Source organism: Pseudoliparis swirei, chromosome 7 (assembly GCF_029220125.1).
Source record: "Pseudoliparis swirei isolate HS2019 ecotype Mariana Trench chromosome 7, NWPU_hadal_v1, whole genome shotgun sequence".
Taxonomy (NCBI): domain Eukaryota; kingdom Metazoa; phylum Chordata; class Actinopteri; order Perciformes; family Liparidae; genus Pseudoliparis; species Pseudoliparis swirei.
The window spans coordinates 2,640,275-2,656,292 of record NC_079394.1 but is presented as its reverse complement, the minus strand read 5'-3'; the positions used below and the strand labels follow the sequence as shown (position 1 = coordinate 2,656,292).

General features: G+C 41.0%; 1 protein-coding gene across 6 annotated transcripts in view; it reads right to left on the bottom strand.

Moving 5' to 3' along the window:
- Positions 1 to 2,193: 2,193 nt before the first annotated feature.
- kiaa0825 (KIAA0825 ortholog) overlaps positions 2,194 to 16,018 on the bottom strand; it is a 134,157-nt gene continuing 120,332 nt past the window's right edge. For 5 of the 6 annotated variants that reach the window (XM_056419680.1, XM_056419682.1, XM_056419683.1 and 2 more), the window contains exon 23: positions 2,194 to 3,069. In XM_056419680.1, the coding sequence (XP_056275655.1) occupies positions 2,898 to 3,069 (172 nt within the window). In that variant the 3' untranslated portion in view covers positions 2,194 to 2,897. Of the gene's footprint in view, positions 3,070 to 6,058; positions 6,130 to 16,018 lie in introns of those variants that run through there. The other variant, XM_056419686.1, reaches the window with a different exon arrangement.

Here is a 16,018-nt window from a genome sequence, read left to right as displayed (position 1 = left end):
TTTATAAAGGCTCTAAATACTCCCCCCGGCCCAGGTAATTGTTTAGATGAGAATTCTCTCATGTGTGATTACTGAAGAGGAAGAGGGCCTTGGTGTACATCCTTAAAATAGGCGAAAGATACAACATTATTTGTTTTAACATCACAATAAAAGAGAATAGTGATTCATTTCTCTCGGGAGAAGCTGTTGCGGTGGCTCTGTTCAGGACGGTTCTTACAAAACTGTCAGCAAAGAAAATAATATTTGGTTGGTTTTATGATTGAAACTAGACCTGCCAGACTCACTGACACTGTGCCACAGGTGACTTACCAAAATCCACCTGCACCACTCTGTCCACCTGTATCAAGCACCTGCAACTGTACTTTATGGCATGCTTTTTTTAACTTACAGAAATAGACTCCCGGTTTAACAGAAAAGCTGCATGCCCTACTTCTGGACGGCCTCTAGAAGTTGGAACTGTCTCTCAGGGGAGCTGAGCTACCCTGTTTCCTCAAGCAGAGCGCAGGAAATGCTCCGATGGGAGACCCAAATAAGAAACAGAGATGACATATTGTGGCATTGATATCCGCTGTGTTTGACAAGATAAAGGAGATGCTTTTTGCTTACACACTCAATGCAGCACCGAAAGCAGGAATGTGGACTTGGGTCCACATTCCTGCTTCTCACATATGATGCGATGCTTTTTGTCAATCTTGTAACTTAAACCAGTTACACATTTGATTTCTTCAGACTCAACTTGAGAAACTAAGAAAAAGACTTTCAAAACCACAAACTACTCCATTCACTGGGTTTTTTCAAATAATTGATATCCATCTCAAACATATTGGAGAAAGATATTGGTCTGCTCACAGAAGAGAACACATTCATTTAAATTGTAGGCCCCTAAGGTTAGGTTGACTTGATGTGCTTTTTGAAGAAATAACACACATTTATTCCTATAGTGTTATAGCAGGTACTCTAGATTAATTATTTCTATATCTGTGCTTCATTTTACTGTTACATAAATGACTGTGTCATTTGTATTTCCACTGGGCGATAGGTTCACAAGACAACTGTCAGGACATTTGACAGGATAATTCACAACGAATCATTACCCAAAATGATTTATCACAAAGAATACATTGAATAATATTATACAGTATTCAAGTGGGGATTATAAAACCTACATGAACATTTTAAAGTCCCAGAACTCATCATGCGTGACATATTCATGCATGATAAACACATTATTTTGACTCCTCTGATTTCACTTTATCTCCATTGTCTTGTGAACCTATCGCCCAGTGGAAATACAAATGATAACCCCGGTAACACAGGCGCATCCTCTAGGAGGGAGAAGGAAAGATATCAAAGCATTTATTTTACCGAAATTAGTTTGGTTAGCCACATTCTTTTTTCTACTACACCAAAATAAAAACAGTGTTATTGTTGTCAAATATAATACATTTACATAGACTCCTGTTGCTTTCATCTCGCCTTTTCACTTTTAGCCAGAGGCAGAATTTAGTTGTGGAATATTTTGTCGTCTTTTGTATTCTCTAAGTGGTTTGGCGATTGCAATCGAGCTCCATTCGCATGACAACTCTAGTTAAGGAAAGGATCATCTCTCTCTCTCTGAAGCAGGAAACGTGTTGCTGCTCTCGGAGGAACCGCTCAGGGTGTGCCTCTGTCAACTGGAATTATTACCTTCGCATTGAAAATGCGGAAGGTTATGTTTTTATCGCCGTGTATTTATTTATTTGTATGCGTGTTATTCGCATAACACAAAAAGTATTAAACCGAATCGCATAAAATTCGGTGGGATGATTGGTTATTATCCGGGGACCATTTGATTAGATTTTGGGATCAATCGGGTCAAAGGTCAAGGTCAAGGTCATGAAAAGGTCAACATCTTATTTTTACCATATAAGCACGGTCAATTTTTATCCAATTGACATGCAACTCATGCCAAAATGTTCATAATTCAATGCCCAATCTTGTGAAATGCGAATGTATGCGCTCTACCGAGTGCCCGTTCTAGTTTTATATTTGGTGAAAAGCACCATTTGCTTTGTTCAAGCCTGATTTGAACATTAAATATAACCCGAAAGAACTTCTGATGTACGTCTTAAATAAAGGTAACGCTAACCTCATAATCATCAAACATTATTGACTGCACAGAGATCACACACTTTGACGAACCCAAGCAGCATGTTCAATGGTAAGAATATCATTTTATTTTCATGTTTAAATCTAAAACATTCCATCTCATGAATTACAAACTTGAAAAAAATAGACTCGGCAATCGTATAACACGTAAAATACATGTTTTCTCAGTTTGCACAAAACAGAGACTGATATGACATAGTAGGGCAGCTTTTTGGGACACGCTATAATCAAAACATACATCATCTTGTTTCCAACTGTAAGACTCGATGTTTGCTTCCAGGAACCAGGAGAAAGTATATGCTGACACCAACGTCTTTACACACACACACAACACTTCAACGACCGACAACGATCACACGGTCCCATCTTGTCCCAGGCAAACAAATCCAGTTCCTCCATTTCCCAGAACTGATTTCTGGAGATGTGCAACAAAAAGATGAAATGCGTCTGATGCAGCACGGAAAGGCGCCGCGAGTTTGTCTGAGACGTGTGTTTAAAGAGTGAGCGAGAGTCTCCCTCACTTTTTTTATTGTTCCAGTTTCTCGTCCGCTCTCTCACTCATGTTTTCATGCACACACACACACACATAGATGCAAACCTGCTGCACACGGTGCATGTACAGACCCAATTACACTCACAAATGTGCACACACAGACACGCACGCACTATTACTCTACTACCTTTCGAGCTGCAAGTGAGTATTTCAAGAAACATTCACAAGATGGTAAACATTCCGACTGCGTGGACTGCTATTGGGCGGCTGTTTTGTCAGACGCTTGAGTTTCCCCCTGGGTCGGCTCTGCCGGCGTCTCATCGGGACGGTCCTGTGAGCCGCAGCAGCAAACTAAAGAAGCGTTCTGAAGTTCCTCGACCATGCATTTCTCTCCATCTTCCAGCTCTGCATCCTCCTGCATCTCCCACCTGGAGACAGAACATAAGCAGTTTTTGTTAAATGTGTCCCCTACAAGTCGTGTTGGTGTTTGAAGATTGTGTGCCTGGATCCCGCCTCCATCTGTGTGTCACACAGTACAAAGAAATGACCCACACGCCCGCAACTGGGCTTGGGTCAGTATGGAAGTAGTCAGGCACGTTCACAGGTAGACCCCTAGTGGTGCTCAAGCTCCTCCCCTTTTGCCCTGGATGAGAAAAGTGCCCCTTTCTGCTGGAGACACATTTTTTTTCTTCATTAATAAGCATTTAAGAATAAAACTTGCTCTCTCTGTCATCAATTCCCCCAAAATGTGTTTTGATATCTGACGGGGCTTTTATTTGAGTTCTTGTGAGAATTTCGCCCTCAACATGCATCCCCCGCCGCACCCCTCCCTCCTCCACTTTGCGCGTTTATTATATGCCATGTTTCGCTCCTATCATTTTGTAAATGAAAATGAATTGTAATTGTTAAAAGAAAACTTGTCATTTTGTTTAGCTCTCATGTCTTCTCACGTCACAATGTGTTTCAGGTGTTGCGTGGAAAACAATTACTTGATAACTTCAAGTTACAGGAGATAAATCATTTTGGCGATGGGTGCCCTTTTTTTTGGTTTGAGCACCTGCCCCCTAACATTTCTGTGCACGTGCCTGACAGTAGTCAATGCTGATGTGACACACTATGAAACTCACAGTTTTGCAGTCATGCAAACACACATTTACAATCTCAAGGGATGTTTTAGAGAACATTAAAACAGAAAAAAGTGAAAGAAGTACACTACCGTTCAAAAGTTTGGGGTCACCCAGACAATTTTGTGTCTTCCATGAAAACTCACTTTTATTTATCAAATGAATTGAACATTTCATAGAACATATAGTCAAGACATTGACAAGGTTAGAAATAATGATTAATATTTGAAGTATTAATTTTGTTCTACAAACTTCAAGCTCAAAGGAAGGCCAGTTGTATCGCTTATATCACCAGCAAAACTGTTTTCAGCTGTGCTAACATAATTGCACAGGTTTTCTAATCAGACATTAGTCTTCTAAGGCGATTAGCAAACACAATGTACCATTAGAACACTGGAGTGATAGTTGTGGAAATGGGCCTCTGTACACCTATGGAGATATTTAATTAGAAACCAGACGTTTCCACCTAGAATAGTCATTTACCACATTAACAATGTATAGAGGGTATTTTTGATTAATTTAATGTTATCTTTATTGAAAGAACAGTGCTTTTCTTTGAAAAATAAAGACATTTCTAAGTGACCCCAAACTTTTGAACGGTAGTGTATGTGTGTGTTTTCCCCTTTCACCCTACTTACTGTGGCTAAGTCCTGCCATAACAACTGTTGAACCAACCCAGTCCCGGTCACTTGTTATTTATCATGGAGGAAATCCTCCTCATATCTTCTTACTTCCCTGTCGTGTTTCACTGCATATACAGTATGCATCTCCATCACCTTCTTTAATTCCTCAAGCTCACAAGTGAACGGAGGCCTTCAAGATGAAGACATCAAGGGAAGTCACATTGCAATTCGCTCTGAGTATTTCAATGGAATCTCTTTACGAGTGACTGCGGTCAATCAAATCCACATGGAGAGCTGGCTGAAGGCCGCCTTTGAGCTGCCGCATTACGCCTCCTCCAGGAGAATTATATCCGACTGTCCGACTGCAAATGATTGCATTTTCATTGCAATCTTGGCGTCTCCTTTTATCCCACCCTCCCTCCCCTCCGATTTCTCACTGTATCTTCAAACATGAACCATAAAGCTCTGAGAGTGTGTGTGTGTGTGTAAAGCATAAGGAGGAAGAGAAGAGGGGGTAAAACGCCAAGTACATCACGCGTGTGTTTCATGCATACTAAGAGGCGGGCCTCTCGGTGTCGAGCACTTTGATGAAGTTTCAGCCTCTGTCACAGTGTGTATCTGGACAAATCAGACATCCTCTGTCTCTGCCTCCCAACCGCTGTCAGTGGAGTAATTACTGTCTGGAAGGGGAGGATCTGTTTATGTAAATATGCAGATATATATATGCAGATTTGCAGACTTGACAAAAAGGTTTTCTCCCTTTGCATACAACTTTTGTCATTACTTTCTCCGTTGTTCTGGGTAATTTTTGCGTCAGTCTGGATCTCGTTCTTAATATCCTTCACAGAGTGAGCGGTCTGTCTTAAAAAAAAAGACAGTACAAAGGAGAAGTAGTTAAGTCTGCTGATGACGACTTGGGGCAGACAAATTGCCCCTATATTATTTTTTCAGTGACATCAAATTAAAATTAGTTCTACTAAATAACCATTATTGGATACAAACACTCACACAAGCAAAACAATACAAATGTCACACAGTGTACAAAACAAGAGCAGGAAGGGAGCGAGAGAGAGCCGACAGCTTCGGGAACGGTGACCAATGAAGGAGGGAGCGAGAGAGGAAGGAAGACAGGAAGGTACGCTAAAGGTTTTTCAATGTTTAATTTTCAAATAGGATTAAGCAGAATGACATTTAGCTGAAGGTTACAGGCTCAGCATTGTCTTAGCTGATATTGATATGCAGGAGGCGCCCTGCTTGTCACCGGGACAAACACCGTTGATGAATGAGAAGCCTTTCCCCAGGAAGGTGTTAAGTGCAAATTTGAAATGAGAAAGAGGTAGAGGGAGAAAAAGAAGCAGGAGCAGACACAGACAGAGATTGAATTACCACGATAGTTGCCATGTATACTGTCACTGGATAATGTTGCCAAAAGTGTAAATTGTTCTGTAAAGTATAGGTTGCATATTCTTTGAGATTGGTTGATCTCATGCTGAAAATGAGCAGAAAAAAACCAGAGGGTGCTTTGCTGTGTGTGTCTAATTTCAACCATTTTAACACAACAACAATGAAAATTAGAAATGCATAAGTAGGCTAAAGTTGACAATAACTTCACTGTATCCTCATTTTGGCAAGTTTTCCCCCGGAATTTACATCTTAATAAGGGGAGTCTTACCCTTTAATTCTTATGGGCTCTGCTCATCTCTCATGCATTAATACTGGAGCTGCTGACTTGGCTCTTCCTCTGAATACAGAATAGGACACACATATTAAGACTCGTATATTTACAGGATTGATGCCACGGGAGATTGTCTCAGAGAGAGATGAAAAGGCTCGGATGTATTTCCACGTGAACGTCGACGTAAGCCGTCCTAATCGCGGGGCGATGCGGGCGCACGACAGAGAGCATCTCTGCTGATTTTCAGATAATAACGAGAAGCGATGTTTTTTTTGTTTTTTTTCACTTAGATTTATTATATGTTTAGTGATATAAACAAAAAACAAGTACAAAAATGTCATACATAAACATAAATATATACACCAATATACATACCCCTACACCAATACACACACACACACATACATATACACACATGCATATACACACGCATACATACACACACATTTATACACACACACACATATACCCTCCCCCCTCCAAAAAAAAAAAAAAAAACCTACAACAATAAAAAACAAAAAAAAGACAACAACAAAAAACAGCCCCGGCACCCCCTTAATGATCTTTTACTTGTAAGTGTGTATACACCACCCTGCATCTGTATTGGCAATCCCCTCAAAATCCAAATCTTACCCCTGAGTATTTGACCCCTCCTCTAATTTGTAATGAAAGCCATCAGACTTTTCCATATAACCAATAACGAGAAGCGACGTTTGACAAATTAAGAGCATGAGTCGTGCGCAGAGATCGACCGGCGATCAACTTACTGACTGAATCTCACTCACACCGCGCCACGGGGGAACTTGAAGTTTGACTTCAGCAGAACATAACAAAGAGGAGATGTGGACTCTGATGATGACACTATTGACATGCGGAACAAAGGGAAGAGGACAGCATGAAACAGAAGCAGAAGCAGAAGGATAGACTGTGAAAGAAAGGGAGCGAGCAGGAAGACAAAGTGCCCGAGAGATCACGAGAGACGCTGGCCGGCGGTTTCCTCCGCAGCTGTCAGTGGGCTGAGTGGTTTCTCTCAGAGTGTCGGGTGCCCGGCCCGCTCTGCCACTGGGACCGCTGTTTGTTTAAAAGGCTCGCCTGTCAAGCAGAGAGCGCCACCGGCAGCCAGACACTCGGCTAAATGACTCTGACAGCGGCCTAATCAGAGGCTTCGCACATTGCCGCGGGGGCCTGGAGGATCCATCATAACCCGAGCCTAAATATTTAAAGTGCTAAACTTTCCAAAGGTCGGGCCTTTCCATGCGTGCCAGGGCGACATGTGTCACAGTAACAGGAAGAGGGGACAGAACAAGAGAGTGAGAGAGAGAGAGAGAGAGAGAGAGACTATGGTTAAATGTCCCCGATAATTTTCACCCGTGTGAGAACCACTTTCAGCTTGAGACCTTTGGAGTCAGGGTCATTTTAGTTCACGGACATCGTTCTGATTGGTTGTCTTGTCAGCAACCGTCTCATTTGGGGTTGGAACCTGGGATTGTAGAGAACGATGAATTAGACAAGATTCTTTGCTCAGAATAAACTCTTCTCAGCAGTTCACAAAACAGGTTTACAACGGACAAGAGATTCCCGCTGGCTGAGACACTCACATTAAAAGAAAAATGTTAAAAGAAGATGTATTTCTGTTGTAGGAGTCCAATTATGGAATAATGTTGAAATGGATGTAAGAATGGTGAACTCCTTTTTGGTTTTCAAGGGAATTATTTATAAAACAATTCTTGAGAGTTATAAATGTAATTAAAAACGTATTAATATGGAAGATGTATGTGGTAGTATATATTTAAAAAAAAATATTTTTTTATTTTTCTTCTTCTTTATTTTATATTAATTTTCTGATTTATTTTGATTTCAATTTAGGATAGGAATTTATAAGCATTTTTTTGCTTCTACCTATACCTTTTCAGTCTTTCTCTTTTGTATATTATATAGGATATTATTGTATTTAATTTGATTGACTGAATTAAAAAATACAAACAAACAAAACAAACATTGACCCTCATGTCTCTGGCAACAGCAACAAGTTGATCTTTTATGTATTTTGTGAGCAGTCCTTGAACGCCTCCTTGAACGCATCCTGGAAAAACCTTTTCAACTTGATCACACGTTTTAAAAGCAGCTGCTTGTTGCTGATGTCAGAGTTTGAGGTTATTGTTTCAAGGTGATGATGAAAGGTGAGCTCAGTGGATGACCATGTGTCCATAATATCTCATTTATTGTAGAGTGCGTGGGAATAAAGTTGTCCCTGCAGGTCTCAATTTAGCACGCCAATCATCACCAATCATAGCAAGTAGAGGAGGCCAGATAGCAGTTTGGGACTAATTAAAAGAAAAACGAGAAGCCACGTATGTACATAAAGAAAATGGAATCACATAAATTAGCTGTTCGTTGGAAGTGGACGTTTTACATTAGAATCTAGTTCAGTTGGGCTAACTGACAAGTTCACAATACAGGGCAAGGGGGTCATCTCTTACTCAATTTCCATTGAGAAGCAAACATCCAATTGGATTTGGATATGTGCCTGCTCTGGGCCGTGAGCCAGAGGGAGATTGTAACTGACAGCCATTGGACAGCCGGCTGGATTTGAATATTGACGAGACGGAGACTTGACAGGGGGGATTACGCTCTGCCTTCTGACTGCCTCGCCGCGACACTGATCCGTTCTATTGTCAGATCAATTCAGTGTCTGGTCTACAGTCTGGCCGCGCGGTGACGCCACTCAGTATTAGACCTCACCTGAGATGCATTTAAATCCAAACTGATGTCCGCTCAAAAGCGTCAAGAGACGCACGAAAAACAAGAAATATCAAAACAAATCTATTTCAAAATAAACGTGAATTGGTAGCTTAGCTTTGCTAGAGACATACACAAAGGCACACACACACACACACACACACACACACACACACACACACACACAATGTTGTATTACAATACTTGAGAGGGTGACGACATTTACTAAAATCTTTCTTACTCCACTCAAAACAAGCTCTTTACAGATATTGATTATTTAACCCTCCTGTTACCTTCACATTTACTAACATATTTTACCCTCGGGGTCAATTTGACCCCAGCAATTAAAACCTCCAGAAAATGATTAGAATTAATATTGTTTCCCAAGTTTAAGTGTGAGGTACTTTATGTTTGTTTGTTGACTACCTAAATAGCCCTTTAAATATATTAAAAAGTTGATATTTCTTATATGTTTGACACAGTGAAAAACAGCCTGGGGTCAAATTGACCCCAAAGAACACCGACATTAAACATTGAATGGGGTCAAATTGACCCTAAAGGTAACAGGAGGGTTAAAGTACTTTCTAACTTCGTTTGATGCGTCCAAAAATTACAGTAACACACGCGTGCACGAACATCGGCATCGATGTGTGTGGATGCTTCACATGTTTGTGCGTGCATGCGACCGTGTGAGTCAAATCTACACTCTCATCCGTGTCCAACCGGCCTCGTCTCTCCTTCTCGAGGGCCGCCGAGAGGAGGCGAGTCATGAGCGCCTGATCAAAGGGCCGCACGCAGATCTGTGAAGGGCCTTTGAAAAGACGTCCGCGGTCACACGAGTTGACACGGTCCTGCGTGCTTTGGCACGGACACAAACACGCCCGGGATCAGAGCGATGCACAGAGGGACACGCAAACACACAACTTCAAACACGCCGCCATTCGAAACTCCAAATCCAAGCGACGAGAAGTCAAGCCTATCAGACGACACAAAGGGCCACACACGTTCACAGACTCCGCCTATTCTCCGTCACCCCTTCTTTTTCTCCCCTCTGTCTGTGTCACACACACGCTGAGGGAGAATGAAAAGACTGTAGATACTGTATAATGTTATACATCTCAAGTTAACCCTCCTGTTACCTTTAGGGTCAATTTGACCCCATTCAATGTTTAATGTCGGTGTTCTTTGGGGTCAATTTGACCCCAGGCTGTTTTTCACTGTGTCAAACATATAAGAAATATCAACTTTTTCATATATTTAAAAGGCTATTTAGGTAGTCAACAAACAAACATAAAGTACCTCACACTTAAACTTGGAAAACAATATTAATTCTAATAATTTTCTGGAGGTTTTAATTGCTGGGGTCAAATTGACCCCGAGGGTAAAATATGTCAGTAAATATAAAGGTAACAGGAGGGTTAAACATTGAATGGGGTCAAATTGACCCTCAGGTAACAGGAGGGTTAAAGGTTACATTCAAAAAAGTTCTTGAGTTTACTTTACTAATATTTCAGAATCCTGCAGATTTGACTAATGTCATTTGAGTAATGCACTCATGTTCAGTGTGCTAAAGACTTGTGGGAGAAGTATTTTTTTCCTGAATCTCTTGACGTAAGTTATTTAAATCGACTATATTTAATTTGTCAGCTGTATTTTGGCCTCTGCAGGTTTCACTCGTTGTGGGCTAATGCTAGCGTTAGCTGATATTAGCGAATGCTAGAATAGCTGACGTGGCCAAATCTAAGGCCGCGCAATCATGTACATATCAAAGTACATCCACCCAAATGGAAAGTTGTGCCTTCAAATCCCTCCGCATGACTGTTAGAGCTCCTCGCTTTTCTTTCCAGTGATCCGGAGGGAAAGTTTGTGTAAATTTGCAGTGGCTTAATTATTGAATAATTTAGACCGTGCTCCAAATGAATGTAGACATTTCCATATTAATGTGTTTGCCCACCGATTCCACATGTATTTGCACTGCGGACAGGAGGGCAGCAATTATCACGGCGTATCATAGCGGTTGTGCTGGTGGTTCCGACATCGCTTGTCTGCTTGTCCACGGCGGTGTGACGGCGAGTACTCCTCTATTGGTACGTTCCAGAGTTGAGGCTTAAATCAAAGGGTGACCGTGCTTTTGCTGTTAGAGCCCCTCGACTTTGGATCGACGGACCGGAGGGGATAAGGTTTGCAGAATCAGTAACTTCTTTTAAATCACTTCTTAAAACCCATTTTTATAGAACAGCTTTTAAGTGATCTAGTGTTTTTATGCAGAACTTTGGTTCCCCTAATTTAGTTGTCTGTTTTTAATTTATTTGGTTTTTAATTTATTACCTTCGCATTGAAAATGCGGAAGGTTATGTTTTGATCGCCGTGTATTTGTATGCATGCGTGTTATTCGCATAAGTCAAAAAGTATTAAACCGAATCGCATGAAATGTGGTGGGATGATTGGTTATTATCCGGGGACCTTTTGATTAGATTTTGGGATCGATCGGGTCAAAGGTCAAAGTCAAGGTCATGAAAAGGTCAACATCGTCAATTTGTATCCAATTGGCATGCAACTAATGCCAAAATGTTCATAATTCAACGCCCAATCTTGTGATATGCGAAGGTATGCGCTCTACCTAGTGCCCATTCTAGCTTATTTTTTATTTTCCATTTTATTTTTTATTTTAATATACAGGACTGTCTCAGAAAATTAGAATATTGTGATAAAGTTCTTTATTTTCTGTAATGCAATTAAAAAAACAAAAATGTCATGCATTCTGGATTCATTACAAATCAACTGAAATATTGCAAGCCTTTTATTCTTTTAATATTGCTGATTATGGCTTACAGCTTAAGAAAACTCAAATATCCTATCTCTAAATATTAGAATATCATGAAAAAGTATACTAGTAGGGTATTAAACAAATCACTTGAATCGTCTAATTAACTCGAAACACCTGGAAACACATTTTCAAATGTTTGATTTTGTTTTGCTGTTATAAATCTTTTTTTTACTTGGTCTGAGGAAATATTCAAATTTTATGAGATAGGATTTTAGAGTTTTCTTAAGCTGTAAGCCATAATCAGCAATATTAAAAGAATAAAAGGCTTGCAATATTTCAGTTGATTTGTAATGAATCCAGAATGCATGACATTTTTGTTTTTTTAATTGCATTACAGAAAATAAAGAACTTTATCACAATATTCAAATTTTCTGAGACAGTCCTGTATACTTTTAAATGTAATATTGGTTTCTTGCTATTCCAGTCTCCCGACTGTTAGGCGCTTGTTAGGCGCTCGGCTGAGCGGGCTGGCACCTTTCGCTGAAGCGGCGCCCGAGATGAGGCGGTGACTGAGAGAAAGGTGTGTGCGCGCGCGTGTGTGTGTGCGCGCGCGTGTGTGTGTGTGACCTCTCTCATTTGAGCTACCGTGAATCATTCCAGCGAGGCCCTTCGTTAAGGAAGCCAGCCACCGTGGCACCTTTCCGCCGTGCTCTGTGTGTACCTGACGACGGGCTGACACGTCTCTCAAACTCCCCAACAATTATTTCCAGAAAGGAACCCAAAAGCAACTCAAAATAAATCAAAATCTTCTTTCTTAGTCCATCTGATCACCATCTATATGCGTTTGCATATTGCGTTGCTGATGTGACTCTCATTTTTAGACTAAAAGGATATCATTGAAAACAGATGCATGCGTATCAAAGCATAACAGCCGGTTCCCTCATGGCCGTCTCCCTCTCGTGTGCGACTGCAGTAACAAGGGGAGGCGACGTCAGCGGGACAGTCGGGAAGTCAGTCATTCAGCCCGGCTGGCAGGTAAACTAAAATCTTCCCCCGTGAGCCAAAGAGAAAGACGGCTAGGGGGACGGAGGAAGACATAAGGAGCGGGCAGACAATAGAAAACAAGTATGGAAACGTTCTTACTTTGGACGGATAAATACACACACACACATACATGTGCAAAGACTTAATGATGAGGCTTTGTGTATTTCATGCAGAATGTACCACATATTATGGAGCTCCAGAATCTTTACTGGTTTCCTTCATCACTGCAGTTTCCCTGATTGCTCCTCAGCTCCCTAAAACGATGCTCTAAGTCTCACATGAAGCCCGTGATAATTCAACCGTGATTTGCTTCTGAATAATCTCAGAGTTTTGTTTTGACCTGGAAGCGTTATCCAGACACGGCCCACCGGTCGACCACAAAGAAACAACTCCTCTTCCACTTTCTGTCTTCCTCTCGCCACAACCGTTTCCATCCCAAGATGACTTGTTGCTCCCAGCAGCCGTTCTCTGCACCGGTCCAACCTCCCCCCCCCACAATTCTCACTTTAGAGAATAATCGTGAAAGCCTCCCATCGTATATCAATTCTCTCGGCGTCTCGTGTCTGCATTTGGGACGACTCTTTTAAACTTTGTCACCGAATGCATAAAACATCATCCATGAATTAATGAACAAAGCTGACGCAGATAAACAGTCAGTAGCTTTAGATGTTGCCCTCCTCACACACACACACACACATGCACAAACACTGAGAACAAGCATTCACTCCCCACTGAACAGCATACAGAGGGGAAACAAAGATGTTCATTGTGATTTCACCTCAATGTGCTACCAGGAAATAGCCTATTACTTATTCAGACCATTTTCTTTGTCATTTGTGCATAATATAAACTGTGAAATCTACTAAGGAGCGCTGAGGGTTGAGAAACTGCGACGTGCTCCTCGACAAAGCCCTCGCTCTTAGACATTGATCTGGCAAAACTTATATTCAAACTATACATCATTTCCATAGACACGATGAATAAATGTCATATTTCTGCATTTTCAACTTTTGTATGGATTATGTAGGGGCTTAGTTGGGTAAATTGCTCGTACAGTTGATTTCACGGTTAGGAATAATATGTCTCAAAATCTGACACAACGTCACCGCTCTGACACAACACGCAACACCTGTTGTGTTTTTACACATTATGTTTCATAAGGGTAATGTTATTGAGATTTAAACAGTGCACCGTATCAGACAAGAGAAAGCATGGCGACGTGGAATCATCTTTGCAGTTAAAAAAGTTATTAAAAACGACTCCATAATGCAAGTGGATATGTGTGTGTGTGTGTGTGTGTGTGTGTGTGTGTGAGTGTGTGAGTGGATGTGTGTGAGAGAGTTGAAGATAATAAGAAGATAATAAGCAAATGCTTCGACAATATTATCTGTCACTACAAGCATTTCACAGCCAGTTGTTGATGTTGGGTTTTATGGAGGACTTAAAATGACTTAAGTATAAATAAATAAATGCATGAATAAATACAAGAATAATAAAATAAATGCTTAAATAAATGTATAAATAAATAAATAAATACAGGAATAAATAAATACATGCTTAAATAAATGTATGAATAAATAAATACAAGAATAAATGTATGAATAAATAAATAAATACAAGAATAAATGTAAGAATAAATAAATGCTTAAATAAATGTATGAATAAATAAATAAATACAAGAATAAATAAATATAAGTTATAACTCAACAGGACACCATTAAATAAAAAAAATTCTACATTTCTGTATTTCTTCATTTATTAATATCTTTATTTACGTGTCCACACGTATGTCTTCATTTATTTATGTGTGACATTTATGTGTCCTTGTATGCAAATGAGCTGGGGCGGTCCGAACCTCTGTCTAAAGCATGATTGGTTTTGGTTGCTTTTATAATTTTATTTTCTGTTTGTGTATCAAATTGCCTTGTTGTATATTTATGTTGGGAAAGGGAGGGGGGGGGGGGCTGTAATGTGTATCCTCACATTTTGCTGTGTGTAACGTCATCCTTTCACTCCTCATTTGTTAGATCTATTGTACTTTAAGTCTTGTTTTGTAATTTCTACAAATAAATCATATATTTAAAAAACCGACTCCACGAGGAACTGAGTGCGTGGCTCTCACACAGATTGTTGGACTTTCTCTGCCACCAGCTTGTTTGTAAAGTCCTTTGTTTTTTAGTTTTGCCTCCTGACACTAACAATATTCCTGTGAATAGTTGCTCTGTGGTGAAACTCGGGCCCCCGACTGACACCGGTTGGTGTGGAACTCCTCTCTGAGGGCCGCACTGTCAACACAGCAGCGTTCAGGCTGCATTCATCATGACATTATTAGCTCAGGGCGCATGTGGTTTTGCAGGGCCTGCAGTGAACTGATTAGTCCATGCACACATTGATCTCACCTTTCTGTGTGTGTGTGTGTGTGTGTGTGTGTGTGTGAGCTTTTGGTTGTGGGTGCTGTGTTGCTGTGTATCAAATCGAGGCCTTGTTCTCCCACCAGTTCAAACACTTCATTTTCTGCCATGCTAATGGAAGTTTTAGGGGGTTAAGCAGATAAATAAATCCTTGCTGTCACCTCATTTTAAATCAAATGGCACTTAATTATAGCTGTACGTGTTTTCAAACACTTTGAATAATTTATTGTTCCGCACCGTCCTAATCTCCAGATTCTTATCGATTGTGCTCTACTTTACCCCCTCTGTCCTTATAATACAATTATAATGCTCCCCCTTATAGTTTTCTCTTTCTCTTTCTTGCTGCCAACAGCAGTGGGCGAGAGATAAGGCCGGCGATGAAAAGACGTTTTTAACTTGTGCCTCACCTTGTCGGGATTTGATGCTGCAAAGGTCTATTGTCAACTCAGGAGAGCACACATGTACACACTCATACACACACACACACACACATAGACACAGCCCTCACACACATAGCCCTCTCACACACACACACAGCCCTCACACACATACACACAGCCCTCACACGCATACACACAGCCCTCACACACATACACACAACCCTCATACACATACACACAGCCCTCACACACACACACAGCCCTCACACACATACACACAGCCTCACACACAACCCTCACACACAGCCTCACACACACACAGCCCTCACACACATACACAGCCTCACGCATACACACAGCCTCACACACACACAGCCTCACACACAGCCTCACACACATACACACAGCCCTCACACACACACACAGCCCTGATACACACAGCCTCACACACATACACACAGCCCTCACACACATACACACAGCCCTCACACACATACACACAGCCCTCACACACATACACACAGCCCTCACACACATACACACAGCCCTCACACACACACAGCCCTCACACACATACACACAGCCCTCACACACATACACACAGCCCTCACACA